Source organism: Lycium barbarum, chromosome 12 (assembly GCF_019175385.1).
Source record: "Lycium barbarum isolate Lr01 chromosome 12, ASM1917538v2, whole genome shotgun sequence".
Classification (NCBI taxonomy): Eukaryota; Viridiplantae; Streptophyta; class Magnoliopsida; order Solanales; family Solanaceae; genus Lycium; species Lycium barbarum.
The window spans coordinates 84,916,152-84,931,930 of NC_083348.1; the positions used below are offsets into that span (position 1 = coordinate 84,916,152).

A 15,779-nucleotide genomic window follows, 5' to 3' on the forward strand; every position below is an offset into this window, starting at 1 on the left:
AATGAAACAAAATAAATATAAATAAGGCATTTGAAAACATTAAATTCCCATCAAGTTTCATTGACCAATTAGGTTTTCAATTGTCCCGATGAACTGATCCGAAGGCATTAATGAGCAGTCTAGCGCAACAAGGAGTTTGAATTAGTTGAAGGTCAAACATAACCAAATACTTAATTGTTCATCACGTGTTATTTCATTACCAAAAAATAGAGAAGAAGAAAAAAAAAAAAAATCCAAAATAAACATATCAAACAAGACTTGAGCATGTCTGAACACAGAGGCGAGCCACGTAGCGCCGCGGGGTTCATCTCAACCCCCTTCAGAGGAAAAATAAACACTATTTATATATGGTTAAAATTATTTTTTTATGTATACATAGTAGATGTTGAACCTCCTTTGACTTCTTCGTATGTTTATGTTTTTATATCTTGAACTTCCTTAGTGAAAATCCTGATTCCGCTACTGTCTGAACATACGTGATATCATATACTACCTTGTGTTATAGCTAGGACTATAGAGTGTTTTTCATAACTATAAATTCGAAAAGTATAACAAACATACATCTTTATATAACAGGAATTACAAAACAATTCAAGAAAATTTGCGACTAATAATATCATATGAGAATACATAATATTAACGGAAGGAAAAAAGAAAACTATAGAAAAGATATGGGAAGTGCTGGGAGAAGTTCGTTCTACGTAACATATGCTTTATTTGTTTCATCTTACGTGAGAATTTTTTTAAGTCTACGTTTAGAAAAACAATATATATTCTATCTTAAAAATAATTTATTCTACCTTTAATAATATGAAAGTATAGCTACAAAACCCTCACAGCATAACATATTTCAACAGTATTGTATTTTATCATGATGTCAAATAAAACGGACGAAATACATGAATTGCGTGCGGTCGTGGGAATGCTAGTGTGGGAAGAAGTTTAATTAGTTTTGATTTCCATTCATTGAGATGCTAAAAAATACTTAGTGGAAAAGTGACATTACCTTTCCAGACTCTTCTGAAGCCGAGTCAGCACTCGCGGCTCTTCTGCTTAGATCTCCCTTCATTTTATATTCGGAAAAGGGCCAAAATTACCCCTGAACTTTGAAAAATAATTCATTCATACCCTTCGTTATACTTTAGGGCCAATTATACCCTTACAGTTATACTATGGGGTCAATTATTCCCTTCTGTCTAACTATTGCCACGTGGCATCATCCCAGCCCTTCAAAATTATTTTACCCTCAAATAATTTTTTACTCACTAAAATAACTCAATCCGACCCGAATTTTTTTTTTCAGCAAAAATAATACGGATAATTTTTCCAGAAAAAAATATAAAAATTATCCGTATTATTTTTGCTGAAAAAAAAAATTTCGGGTCGGATTGAGTTATTTTAGTGAGTAAAAAATTATTTGAGGGTAAAATAATTTTGAAGGGCTGGGATGATGCCACGTGGCAACAGTTAGACAGAAGGGTATAATTGACCCTATAGTATAACTGTAAGGGTATAATTGACCCTAAAGTATAACAAATGGTATGGATGAACTATTTTTCAAAGTTCAGGGATAATTTTGGCCCTTTTCCGTTTTCTATTTTATTCCAATCACTTGTGAGTGCACACATTATCATTGTTTTTTACCCGTACCATTGGATTCCGACTATATTTAGATTCGCACTGAATAAGGTTCATTTATGAGGATAGCACTCCTTATTAAAAAAAATTTCATACTCAAGGCTTGAACCCGAAATTATTAATTAAGGGAGGAGCAACTTCATCTAGTGAGTGCACACATTTTCAATACACCCACGTTCATTTATGTTTAGTCATTTTGAGCCCCGACTAATTTAAATTTTTGTCGTGCAGTAAGACTCATGAAAATAATAGCTTTAAATATTATTGCTAACTTTTTATTTTTAAAATTCAAATTCAAGATCTTTGGCTATCCGATCTTATTCATCTTACCAATCTCACCATAGCTCTCGGTGGCACCTGCACCCTATTTTCTTCTTCTTTTTTTCACCAACCTTACTCCTTCATTGTTACGAATTTAACTTTTACCTTTTAATAATGTAAAGAAAAAGAAACTTCCCTATCAAATCACTTGCAAAAGAGATAACCAGAAATAGTATCCATCAAAAATTAATTCAAAACATTACATAACGCAGGACAGCAATATGATAAAGGTCATGTTTGAAGAATGAGTATTGGTCGTCTACGTTAGTTAAAAAGAAATTCCAATTAAGAGGCAAATGTGTCCAAACTCCATGTATCTTTGGCTTATTATATTCAAGAATCATGAAACTTCTACACATCTTCTAGTCAAGATAATCATATATCCCCATCACCAAAAAAATCAATAAAAATATCCACTGATTGAATATATATATGTCGCCTTTTGTGTCTAGAGAACTTTAAAAGTTGCATGCACTTGACAAAGAAAGCCCACAAAAAGAGATAAAATAGAAAGAAACGTGCCCCTTCTAAAAACACTAGTAATTTCCAAGAAGGTCATTACTTACAATTTACACATTATAAGTACAACAAGAAGCACTAGAACACCTTTTGGTTACTCAACAAAAGCCAAAAAAATCCCATTAACTTATATTTGTAGCTATGGCCACAAATGCTATTCCGGCACCGGCAGATGACCGGAATATTAGCCGGAAAATCGGACGGTCATCGAGGACGAAGTGCCCGGCCCCCTTCTTGTCGAAAACTTATGATCTTTTAGAGGAGCAAGAAGAAGATAATACTTATTATAAGGAGCAAAGTAAGGTTGTTTCATGGAATGCTGAGGGAAGTGGATTTGTTGTGTGGTGTCCAGCTGAGTTTTCTGAGCTTATGTTACCTAAATATTTCAAGCACAACAATTTCTCCAGTTTCATCAGACAACTTAATACCTATGTAAGTCTTTCTTTACAAATGTGTATGTTCATATTTACATCATAGGCCATTTATTTATCCTTTTTGATGAGCAAAATGCTTCTTGTATCTCAAATATTAGTTGATTTGATAAATTGGATTCGTTCAAAAAAATTTGATGCACAACAACAATAACAATCACAACAATAAATCCAGTGTAATTCCACGAGTGAGGTGTGGAGAAGGTCGAATGTACGCAGACCTTACCCTAGCTACCACTATAACTAGCCGATCGTGTTAATTGAGATATTTTCAGACTACCAGTTGGTGGATGTTTCAGTATCACGAGTTGGTGATTTTTCGGTGGCCAACACTACATTTCTTTTGGAAAATTTGGAAGGCGATAAGAAAAAGTTATCAATATTGTACAATATAATGTTTTAAACAACTCTATTAATAAGATTATTATTTTTTCTTTCTTAAAGTGTTGACAAAATCTTAATAAAAGACGGGTAATGTGGAACGGAGGTAGAATATACACGTATTGTTTCCATATGTTTGGTCTGTTATTTGGAACTTTTTTCTGGAGGGAAGTGGATTACATTTGCACTTCTGTATTGAAATTTATAAGTGGACAAAAAGAGTATTGTATGCTTTGATCTACTTGGTTCGGTAGAGGGAAATGCATGGTTGTTTCAACTTTCAAGTAATATGTGGAGATATTTAATTTAACAAATAAGCCGTTTCGTGTTAATGTTATACCCTTTTTTACTATAATAATTTTGGGCAGATAATTGGATGAAAGATATACAATGTGCCATACGGTAAAATACTAAAATAATTACGCCGCTATTGGAACAATCAAGGCCCGAGAGATGTTATTCACAAATCGACTCAAGTTGTCTTTTCGCAACACCCTTTTTCCCCTTAGCTAAAATACCAATAAAAGAAAAATTGTCATACAGTATGTGTATATTAGTTTGGTATAAATATTTGATGCTTGCCAAATTTTTAGCGTCCAATATATAATATGGATTAGTAAGTCTGTGAAGATAGTCCCCGTTAGTGTCCCAAAGTCGATTCATGAATTAGCAATTGTAGTCCATTTACTTTAACTTCTGGTTGTTTTCACTGATTTATTGAAAAATCACATAATTAACCACCGTCGAATTGGCAAACGTTTGTTTCCGAAAGATGACCTTGCTAATTGCTATCAGAAAGTGGTAAAATGGTTCTAGATTTTTTCATTTCATTTTTGTTGAAATTCTGGTATATATTTATTGTACTGACGTCTCCTAGTGACTAAAATGGTAGTCAAATTGGTTGAAAGTCAAAACCGATCTACAAAAACAACCTAGCTAGTCCATAGTCAAATTTTGATCGCATCGTCGCCTTACGGTTTTGACGAACTTATTTGACAATAACTGGAGTACACTATTTGACTTCAAGTTTGAGAAGATTAATAGAGAGCTCTACGATATATATATAGACTATGAAATCTGATCAACGTTCAATGTCGTGCAATCTTTTTCATCTACGAATTCTATCAATACCATCTTGTTGAAGTCATGCTCTGAATATTTGCAGTTTTTTTGATTTCCTTAAATTAATGTTGAATTTTTGTTTAAATGAATAGGGATTCAAGAAAGTAGCATCAAAACGGTGGGAATTTCAGCATGAAAAGTTCCAAAAAGGGTGCAGGCATTTAATAGCAGAAATAACAAGGAAGAAATGTGAACCAAGTGCCTTCCCTACATACTTAAATCCTTGTGAAAAGAGAACATTATTAGCTAGAAATGAAGAGAATACAACAAGGCAGATGCTTATGGAAGAGAACCAAAACTTGAAAAAGGAAAGGATGGAATTGCAAATGCAAATTGCTCATTTCAAAACATTGGAAATGAAGTTGCTGCAATGCCTTTCTCAATGTGTGGAAAATCCACATACTAAAACTAGAAAGTTGTTTTAGAGGCTCGGGAACTTTGTACGTCGAGCTGTTTTTTTTTTTTTTTTTTAAGTCAGACATGTATTATTAATTATCTCCTACCCCAACAATCCAAAAAAATAAAGAAAAGAAAAGTCTGGAAAGGGAGAAAATAATTAATTGACCCCCACCCCACCAATAGGAGCTTTGTATTTTAATTTTTTAGTTGCGCGTATATAACCACTCTGACTCCAGCCCTCTGAGAAAAGAAAAAAGAAGAGAAGGGGAAAAGGGAGAATATAATTAACCCCGCTCCCCCTCTCAATCTCCTAATATATTGTTAGTAACAAAATTGGAAGTTGTCTCTTTCAAGTCTTGCCCAAAATTTTGGGAGCTTGTCATAGGAAATATAATTAGTTGTTCTGGTCATAACCGATGATTCTTTTCAACACTTTGATTCTAGAATTTTCAATAGATGAGCTTAACATCTGATATATGTTAATCTATGGCAATTTATTCCTTGTGAAGTTCTTGCATTTCTGTTGACCAGATTCAGAGGTTTGACAAATTTCCTGTCAAGCTCGTTTTCTTTCTCCCAACCTGATAATTTCTTATGTAATTACTTTTATTGTTTAGTTCATTTTTTTTTCTTGACCGCAGACTAAATTTACTACTTTGAGTTTGACTAGACAAAAAATTTAAGAACATAGATATTTGATGTATACATCATCTCTTTAAGAGTCAAATGAGAAGTTTAAAATTAAAGTTTTACGGCTAAATATAGATAAAATGTCATTCTTTTGAGACCGATTAAAAAGAAAAAAAGTGTTATGTTAAATTGGGACCGAGGGAGTAATATACTTATATTAGATCGAATTTTAAATTAGTTGTAAAATTGAGATAAAAATTTGTTGGTGTAAATGCAATGTATTGGATTGGCGAACCCTTCACCTGTATATTTTTATGCTATTTATGGAACTTCCTTTCTTCTTTCTCGAAATCGCTCGAAACTCCTAAAACCCTAAAACACAGTGCAGTGATTTTGTGCCCAAATTGTCATGCAGAAAATGCAATTGAATCGCCGGATATTCCAAGGCCTAACCGGAATAGCATGTCGATTTTACCATTCAGACAAGGGGAAGAAAGCGACACTCTATTCTAAAATAAGTCCACTTGGAAACCCCAACTGTAGCGTAACGAATGAGCTGGATGAATGGGTTTGCAAGGGCAAAAAAGTCAGATTTGCTGAGCTTCAACGCATCATTCTTGATCTTCGCAAACGTAAACGCTTCACTCAGGCCCTCCAGGTACATCTCAATCTATCGGAATTTATCTCAGGTTATTTACCTATTAGTAAATTTGGTTTCTTGCAGTTGTGATTTTTGAAAGTAAAATGAATAGCCTTCATGTGTTGATTTCCTTTTCTGTAATTTTTGTCAAATATTTGCAGCTAATTTTAAATCTAGAAATTCTGGTTAGTTATCATTTCTGTTATTAGTGTCGTGGCATTGTTGGTGAAGCTGCTCAGTTGATAATTTAGGACTTTTATTTTTTATTTTTATGATGGTTTACGTCTGGATCAACTTGCACGTATATGGACTATTCCATGGGTACCTGCTACCTTCCACGAGTATAGGTACCGGGTAACTTTGTCCACCAAGGCTTAAGCAGATGAGATGTTTGTAGCCTCCGCTGGGATTTGATTCTCCTCCCACATCATTGTTAATTTAGGATGTTGGTGTTTAGACTTTGCGCAGTTTGATTTGCATTATAAAAACATTTTTTATTATTTTCTTAAAATAAGAAGTGATTATTAAGGTTGTTGCCCATAGAAGGTAAGATATGTTTCTTTCTTATGGAAATGCTACTCATTTATCAGATACAATCCGCGACATTCAGCTACTGTTTCCGCTTTTATATACGTTCCTTGTAGTGATTAAATGGAATGCCTCATTTATTGATGCTAATTGTTGAGCAGGCGTCCGACTGGTTGAAGAATTCTGGTATTTTCACTTTTTCATCAACCGAGCATGCAGTACAACTGGATCTGTTAGGTAAGGTTCACGGGTTTCCTGCTGCAGAAAGCTACTTCAATAACTTGAGCAAAGAAGATAAGAATGATAAGACATTTGGTGCTCTTCTACACTGTTATGTTCGGCAGTGCCAAACTGAAAAGGCACTGACACATCTGCGGAGGATGGAGGAGGAAGGTGTTTCTCTATCTTCTGTGGCCTTCAATGATATAATGTCACTGTACACAAGAACCGATGAGTATGAACGGATCCCTGAAATGCTGCGGCATATGAAGGAAATTGGGGTACGTCCTGACAATTTAAGTTACAGAATATGTATTAATTCGTATGGAGCAAAATCAGATATTGAGGGGATGGAGAGGGTCTTAAATGAAATGGAGAACCAATCCTACATCGTCATGGACTGGAACACCTATGCTGCTGTGGCAAATATATATGTTAAAGCAGGCTTAAATGATAAAGCTAACAGTTTCCTCAATAAAGCGGAGGAGAAAATAGATAATAAAGAAGGGCTCGGGTATAATTACCTCATTTCTGTGTATTCTAGACTGGGAAACAAAGATGAAGTAATCAGATTATGGTTTCTTGAGAAGAGTGCTCTAAAGAGGTGCATAAATAGGGATTACATAAATATGTTAGAAGCTCTAGTGAGACTTGATACACTTGAAGCAGCGGAACAGTTGCTGAAGGAGTGGGAGACATCCGATAACTGTTATGATATCCGAGTGCCATACATAGTCATTATAGGGTATATTGATAAAAAGCTATATGAAAAGGCAGAGACCATGCTTGAAGATTTATCTACAAAAGGGAAGATACTAACACCAAATATTTGGGGAAGACTGGCAGCAGGTTACCTAGATAAAGGTGAGTTTGAGAGGGCTGTGAAATGCATGAAAGTTGCTTTGTCCTTGAAGAAGGATAGGAAAGGTTGGAAGCCTGATCCTAAGGGCATCATGAGAATATTCAGTTGGTTTGAGGAGAATGGCAGTGTGAATGACGCTGAATCATTTTTTAATTCACTGAGGCCTGTTGTCGCCGTAAATAGAGAGATGTATCATGTCTTACTAAAATTATATATAGCAGGTGGTAAAGAAGTTGAAAGACTTCTAAACAGTATGAGAGCTGATAACATTGATGAAAATGAAGAAACAAAGTTGATACTTGGATTACAACCCAACGAGATTCAAACAGTTAAATGTTCTGTATGAATTTACTTAAACGTTAATTCCAAATAACTGTTTTAGTTCAGTTTTTGGCACGTGTGTGAAAAACATATTTCCGTGCTCGGTCTTTGCCACGTTCGGAACAATTTATGCTGGTCCTTTGGGGTTCCTCCTTCCATTGTTCCTTCTGGAGTTTTGATCGAACTGGGATCTCTTGCTTTGTTGTCTTCTTCTCGTGATGTTGTCCATTCCCTTCAAAATCATTGCCCAGTCTTCCTGATTTTCTTTGTCCTCTTCTTCATTTTCTATTTCATCAAGAAAGGTTTTGAATGCAACATCTGTCCATGCCTCTGAAGAAAAGATTTCTCATAAACAATCAGCTTGTTTCGAAGTTCATCATATGACATTTGAACAAAACTTTCATATGGAATTGCATCAACATAAGTTTGCCACACTCTAGGCAAAATCCTCAGAATTTTTCTGACTTGTTCACCATTAGAGTAGGATTTTCCTAAAGCCTTGAGGTCTCCAAGAATTTTATTAAATCTCCGGAACATGTCTTTAATTGTTTCATCTTCTTTCATCAAGAAATGGTCGTACTCATGAAACAGAAGACTTATCTTGGCTTCCTTTACTTTCTGTGTAATTATACCTTCATGGAGCATCTCCAACTTGTCCCATATTTCCTTTGCAGTTTCACAACTTGAGACGTTTTCGAACTCTTCCATGCTCAAAGCATGGTAAAGTAGGTGCTTAGCTCTAGCATTCGTTTGCATGACATCCATTTGTTCTTTTGTGTATTTATTGATTTTTGATGTAGTAGCGGATGCCTCGCCTTCATGTTTCTTTCCCTTGTCATCGCCAGGAATCGGTAGTGGTCCGTCCTGAATGACTAACCATAATTGATAGTCAATTGATTGAACATAGGTTCTCATTCTAGCCTTCCAATGGCGATAATGTTCTCCGTTGAAGTATAGTGGCCTCGAGTCTTCGTCCCGAGTGATTCCTCCTGCAATTTGATGACTAGCCATTGGTCTTTTCTCACTTCCTGCTAAGCAAAAACAAACTTGTGAGACAGACTTCGATACCAATTGAAAAATACAAGAAGGGTGAAGTATGGCTTTCTAAAATACTTGGTCGATTATGGTGGTTACAGAGAGCTACATATTCAGTAGCAGATAACAAGAGATTAAAGATAAATTATAGTAAATGAGACATAAGCTTTTATACTGATTCAACGCCAACGTTAAGGTTGGTCTTCACTCAGAGCACCCACAAACATTCAGAAGGAACAACCACACAACCCTCCCTGTTTCCCCTCACTTCTCTTTTAGTACATTGTATTGTGTATATTACAATGTCTGCAAAGAATGAGAGAGAGTTTGCCAAGGTAAAGGTTTGTATTCTTCTTCACGGTTCCACTCCCTTTTATAGTACTTGATCGTTGCTTGCAGTGTCCTCTAATATTGGGATTTGACCATTGTGGTTGATTTGCTTCTTTTAATATTCCTAAAATACCTCCTTACTGTATCGATTTTCTCCAAATTAAACTGCTTATTTCCTGATTTTATGGAGTTACCAAATTTTCAGATCTTTAATCCTAGATTGCCTGCGTACCCCTGTAAGAATCTTCCTTTTTTTTCTTTTGACCTTGGAGAACATTATTTAGATTTTACCAAAAGTATTTATATCAATCCAATAAATATATGACATGTGTCTTCACATCACTCAGACCTCTTTATAACAATATCCTTGTATAACATCTCTCTATAACAGTTAATTTTTTCGGAACCGATTTTTTATGTTATATTTTACTTCTCTATGACAATATTTTACCTATAAATGCAATAACCAATCTTATAACAACTATCTTCTTTTTTTGGTAATATAACAATTAACCATCTTTATAAAAATAGAATATCTACTATTAACAATAATAAGTGTAGAGATTTTGATCAAATATTTTGATATTTTAATACACTATTTATGACAAAATATTATATGAATATATATTTCCATCGTTAAAAGATTTACAAAGAGCGAGTAAGGTTAGGATTTGGCAATTAAAAATGAAAAATTAAATTTTATGCATTTTTTTTACCTATAACAGTGAAATATTATTTAAATATCAATACTGTTATAGGTGTATAACAACAATTCGCTATAACACCCAAAAAATTTCGGACCCAACGATGTCGTTATAGAGGTTTAACTGTAAATTATCATTAAACTACAATCAATTTATATACACCCTCACTTAATTTATCACTTAACTATAGTAAAATATTATGATTTGATATAAACCCGCGGCCTGTATTGGGTTGGTAATTAAATATTTGTGTATATTTAATGAATTTTTCTAATATAAATACAGGTCTAAGCAAAATCTTTGAGGTTAGCAAATTAAGGATCATCACGACATCAGCGAGTTATTTACAGATTTTCTGTAGTTTCCCAGAAACAAAAAAAAGGGCTCGACTTTATAGCATCATGAAAATAACTATTTCTGCAGTTATTTTGGTGTTAAATATACCATATTGATCGAAAATACGTACAATGGAAAGCAATCAGGATTGCAGTTGCAGATAATATAGATAGGCATAAATGATTAAACAAACATAAAAATATAGTGCTTACCTCTTGAAAAAACACTATTCTGAAGTATGTCTTCTCGTCTGCCCGAGTAATTAGCTAATGAGAAAGAAGTAGTTTTCTTTGTTGGGGAAAACCCCTTTATATAACTTAACTAGGACGATCAGGTTTCTTTTGCATTAAATTCATTAATCGACAGACTCAGAGTCCTGTTTAACTCGGATACAACAGAAATCGCACAATCAATTAATGAATTTTCCTGTTCTGAAAAAATCATTTTAGGCTGAATATTTTTACCATAATAGATTATAAGTTACTCCCTTCGTTGATGTTCACTTTTACTTATCCACTTTAGCATATCAAGAGAAAAAAAAATCTTGTTTTACCTTAACATTAATTACTCATTTTCAATTCTATTGAGACTATACACCAATTATATGGATATTACTGTAAAATAAATACATCATTTATTAATTCTTAAGGGTGTGCAAAGTCAAAAGTGTATAAGTAAAAGTAAATCGGAGAGTAATTCTTAAAGGACGTGTAAGATCAATAATGGACAAGTAAAAGCGAACCAAGGTAGTATTTCACTAAAAATTTGTAATTGCACTCATCAATAAATTTAGAATGCAACATTAAACACTTAATGGATATATGTCTAATGGAGGAATAGAAAAAGAACATAATAATAACGCCTTCTGAAGTGATCATTTTTTTGGACCAAAAACAATCAAAGGCTAAATACATATAGAGGCCTTAAACTTGTCACAATTTTCCTCTCAGGCACCTACATTAATCATTGTTCCTATTAAGCACCTAAATTACCAAAGAACTGTACCAATTTAACACTTTTGCTGACATGGCATAATGTGTGTAATACACTCTCCCAACTTTGAGCCCCACCTTTGTAGGAGCTTCCAAAGTTAGCAATAACCTTGGTTATGGGGGAATGTTAAACCCATGTCTCAGTGGAAATTAAAGCAGATACACTACTCCTATTGGCTATAGCACAAGTAGCAACAGAGGGGATTCTTATCTAAGCTCCCCAACCAGGATTTTATGGGTAAGCCTTAATACTTCAGCCGGTTCTGATAGCCCAGGTTCATTTTTGGCTTTGTAGGTGGTAATTATGGCATCTTTGGGAATAAGGGTGCTGACTGGGGCGCTTCTCTTAATTCTGCTCCTGGTGGTGGAAATTTCAGGAGTGAGGTGGGGTTAGGGGAGAAAAGTTTTCCTTTGCAATGTGTCATTTTATCACTGGTCATATTGCAATGTAAATGGCAATTGAATCTCACGCATCTGTCATTTTAACTTGCTGCAAAAAATGTGTTAAATTGGTACACTTCCTTAGTAGTTTACGTGCTCAGTGGGCACACTGATTAATTCAGGTGCCTGAGGGGAAAATTTTGGCAAGTTTAAGGGCCTGCATATGTAGTATTTTACCAACAATAAATGGCTGAAGTGAAGGATCTAGGATACAATCTCCACAGACAAATTAAGAAAAGAAAAGAGAGTAAGGCCTCCACAGAATCACACATAATTCATGCCTTGCTAACACATTCTGAATGAAGATCAAATCCAAGACTCACAAACATAGAATAACTGCATCTAAAGGTGTTATTGTAACACAAAATTCTTGTTCAACGACCATACATAGTTCTGACAGTTCAGACACCACGAAATCCTGTTGACACTGTGTAAGACCCTCAGCTAACATGTTATGCCTGATAATACGCGCAACCTGGTCCGCGTGTTCTATTCAGACAATGTTGACTTCAGTTCACCCCCACTATGTAATTCCAGCACGATATCACATCCTCCTACGAGTTCGCCTTTGTAATACAGCTGTGGATAAGTCGGCCAGTTGGAGAAAGTCTTTAATCCCTGCCTAACTTCTTCGTCGGATAGAATGTCAAAGGATCCAAAATCAACCCCTTCCTCCTTCAAGGCATTTACCACCTTGGAGCTGAAACCACACCTTGGAGAATCTGGTGTACCCTTCATAAACAGCATTACAGGTGAAGAGTTTAGGAGATTCTTTAAACGGTCTTCAAGGCTGTGTATCCCCTTTTCAGCTAGAACCTTCTTAAGCTCACCACTTTTTTGCATCTCCAGTACTATGTCTGATCCACCGATAAGTTCACCTTTTATGTACAGCTGCGGATAACTAGACCAATTGGAGTAAACTTTCAGTCCTTGACGGACTTCATCATCAGTAAGAATGTCAAAAGTCTCTAACTCTACTTTCTCCTGTTTAAGAATATCAACCACCTTTCTGCTGAATCCACATCGGGGTTCATCAGCTGTTCCTTTCATAAACAGCATAACTGGGCTAGAATTGATTAGACCTGCCAGACGAGTAGTCAGGGCAGCACTCAAGCCAGATGGACCCGCAGTTTTATTTGGTTTAGCTTCAAGAGTATCAGAGATTCCAACCCCGTGATCCTTGAAAACTTCCGTAAGCTCACCGCTGTCATGCATAGTTATAACAATATCACAACCACCAAGAAGTTCACCTTTGCAGTACAGTTGAGGATATGTTGGCCAATTGGAAAATTTCTTCAACCCCTCACGGACCTCATTGTCCGTTAGAATATCAAAACTTCCAAATTTGACCTTCTCTTTCTTCAAGATGTCGACAACTTTCTGACTAAAACCACACTGGGGTTCTTCAGGGGTCCCTTTCATAAAAAGTATTATTGGGTGAGAAGCAACCAGCTGCTGAAGTCGCTTAGTTAGTCGATCATCAACACCGGAACTTGACACCTTTTGAGGAGCGCCATTTTCTCTAGCCAATTCCTGAACTGTTTCAAGAACAGTGGGACCTGCAGCCATCCCTAGGCTAGCAGGAGCAGCAGGATCCCCAGGAGTGATTGACCCAGCAATTTTTGCAACCTTGTTAGCCAAACTAGAGGGATCCGCTCCTTCCAACGTATCAACAGCGTTACCTTCCTAAAATAAGCAAAGTAGCACATTATAGATAATATAACAAGCAAAAAGAGAGGTCCACATCAAGGAATTGTCCAAATGTAACAAATAATCACAGTTGAGAGTGTTTGAGTAATACGACTACGGGAAGGTAGCTAACAAAATTTACTCAACTAAAAATCACATTTCATTAATTTTTCAAGAATTTATCTTGGATTTGTGACTGCAACTATAGGCAATTCTTTCTTTTTTTGATAACCATGATGTCCGGCGTGGTTTGGTCTCTGCTGGGAATTGAACCTGAGACCTCATGGTGCTCAACCCACTTCATTGACCGCTAGCTACACCCTTTCATTTTTGATAACTATAGGCAATTCTTTCAAGAACACTCATTATGCCAAAAACTAGTGAATTTAATGTTTCTTCATCCAGCTAACAGATGTTCATCTACGAATAATTCTATCCCATTTTTAAGAAAGTAAATAACAACTTTTAAATGCCACATTGATCATTTCCCTTTGCATAAGCTTAAATACTCTTGAGATTCACAAAGTGCCAGCCAAAGACAATGGCAAAAAGGAAAAGACAGGCAATCCTCCGAGTGAGATAAGTGATTGGAAAAAGATATCTACCGATCAATCCAATTATCACTGTGATGTTCTTATGGATAATGAGAAAGCTTTCAAAATCAGGCTGACAGAACACAGTAATCCCTTCAAATGTGCAGCACTTGATTGGCATAAAAGAATAAGGGACATGAAGAAGTAAGAGAGATCGTTTTGAGCTTGTACATCCCGACTGCACTCGTAGACTTTACTGAAGACTTACCAATTTAAGGATACTTTCAGACAAAAGTATATGAAGTTAAATGAGAAAGATAAGCGGGCTTGCCCCTTCAGTAAAGCTTATACATTTCTCAATGAGATGTCCCATATGTCCCACTGTCCCTAGCTTAATATGCCACCAAATAGTAGCAATAGCACATGTGGTCAGCAAATGGAAGGCGCAGATGGATCTCGTAGGCTCATGCAAGCCTTAAGATGCATATGGTTTTCAAGAAGATTATGAGCACAATGAAACGACATGTCCTTGGCAGAATATGATAAGGTATTCACTAGTTTAAGGGACATTTTCCCGTTACAGAATTGACACTGCAATGAGTTATTGAACAGATATGACAGCAAAGATATTGCAGAATCTTTGGGCACAAAGACAATACTCATTATCTTTAAAGAAATAATGGAGCCATTAGAGACAGTTTGACATTCATGTAATATCAGGAAAACAAAAGAAACTCTGAACATTTGTCAAACATAAGATATTTTAGTGGTTAGATTGTTGATGGCTTGAGAGGATCTTCTCAATTTACTTGTTATTGTTGAAGACATACATTTGATATGTAAACGGTCTCCTCCCACCAATAGATATACCGTGACTAGAGAATAACATTATAGAAATGATGCGGCAAATGGAGTGTAATAAAATAGATGAAACAGAAACCCTTAATCTGATACTTGTTGGCAAAACGCAGATATATTTCACCAACTTTATCCCATAAAAAAAGCAAACAACTAGCAGTAGTTCTCATGACTCTCCAAGTCATTCGAATAAACGACGCATGAGCAAAGGCCCCCTTGTGATGCCGACCCTCCAAAAAAGTAAGGTCATAGAATGTCTCATAAGGAGTCAGAAGCAAGCTCAATAAATACAGGTAGACTCACATAAGCAGGGGTGAGACACATTCATTCCCCATCTATCCAGCAGGAGAGTAAGGTTTACTAACATAAGCAGATATACGAACAGTATATGGACAAGAAAAGCAAATTCCCATGTGAGTTACCTTGAAGAATACAAAGTAAGGAACAGCAGAAACAGAGTGTTGCTCAGATATCTCAGGCTGTTCTTCAGCTTCAACCTGAAATACAAGGACAAAAGAAAAAGAATAACAATCAGAGACGAGCTGACACTTCAGTATGAATAATGAGCATATTCCGATAGCACTGGAACATAATCCATTAAGGAGTTGGGGTTACAATGCATCAACTAGTACAGAAGAAAGTCCAGCCCCAAGTTTCAAATCACTATGCTAGAATGAAACAACTATTTCAGTATATGCAGCTTTCTCCACCTTTCTATTTTAAGGAAGTAAGATTTGATGTACCAACTCATAAGACAGAAACAAATAAAGAGAGCACTGGCCCCCAAATTTCTCAATATTTCAGATTCTTCACATTCATGTAACGTAGCTATGTAACCACAAGAACACCT

The 15,779-nt window shown here is 35.6% G+C and overlaps 4 protein-coding genes across 5 annotated transcripts in view; 2 read left to right on the forward strand and 2 right to left on the reverse strand.

The window, feature by feature from the left end:
* Positions 1–2,426: 2,426 nt before the first annotated feature.
* On the forward strand, positions 2,427–5,319 carry LOC132621335 (heat stress transcription factor B-2a-like). Its single transcript, XM_060335559.1, has 2 exons — positions 2,427–2,910; positions 4,505–5,319. Exons 1-2 carry the CDS (start codon positions 2,620–2,622, stop codon positions 4,835–4,837), a joined length of 624 nt encoding a protein of 207 aa, XP_060191542.1. The 5' UTR covers positions 2,427–2,619; the 3' UTR covers positions 4,838–5,319.
* Positions 5,212–8,076, forward strand: LOC132621333 (pentatricopeptide repeat-containing protein At4g21705, mitochondrial). 2 transcript variants are annotated; one of them, XM_060335557.1, is made up of 3 exons: positions 5,212–5,350; positions 5,857–6,099; positions 6,771–8,076. In XM_060335557.1, the coding sequence occupies exons 2-3, from the start codon at positions 5,860–5,862 to the stop codon at positions 8,034–8,036; spliced, it is 1,506 nt and encodes a 501-aa protein (XP_060191540.1). In that variant the 5' UTR covers positions 5,212–5,350; positions 5,857–5,859; the 3' UTR covers positions 8,037–8,076. The 2 variants fall into 2 exon arrangements, with proteins under 2 accessions (XP_060191540.1, XP_060191539.1); XM_060335556.1 differs by lacking the exon at positions 5,212–5,350 and having other exon boundaries at positions 5,413–6,099.
* A 220-nt stretch (positions 8,077–8,296) lies between these two features.
* Positions 8,297–10,755, reverse strand: LOC132621334 (uncharacterized). The gene is made up of 2 exons (XM_060335558.1): positions 10,629–10,755; positions 8,297–9,039 (listed from the first exon to the last, which is right to left on the reverse strand). Exon 2 carries the CDS (start codon positions 9,020–9,022, stop codon positions 8,297–8,299), a length of 726 nt encoding a protein of 241 aa, XP_060191541.1. The 5' UTR covers positions 9,023–9,039; positions 10,629–10,755.
* Positions 10,756–12,113: 1,358 nt separating this feature from the next.
* The window catches only part of LOC132621496 (monothiol glutaredoxin-S17), a 5,757-nt gene continuing 2,091 nt past the window's right edge, over positions 12,114–15,779 (reverse strand). Inside the window, exons 2-3 of the mRNA XM_060335787.1 lie at positions 15,352–15,426; positions 12,114–13,535 (exon numbers count right to left, since the gene is read on the reverse strand). Coding sequence (XP_060191770.1) covers positions 12,339–13,535; positions 15,352–15,426 — 1,272 coding nt within the window. The 3' untranslated portion in view covers positions 12,114–12,338. The remainder of the gene's footprint in view (positions 13,536–15,351; positions 15,427–15,779) is intronic.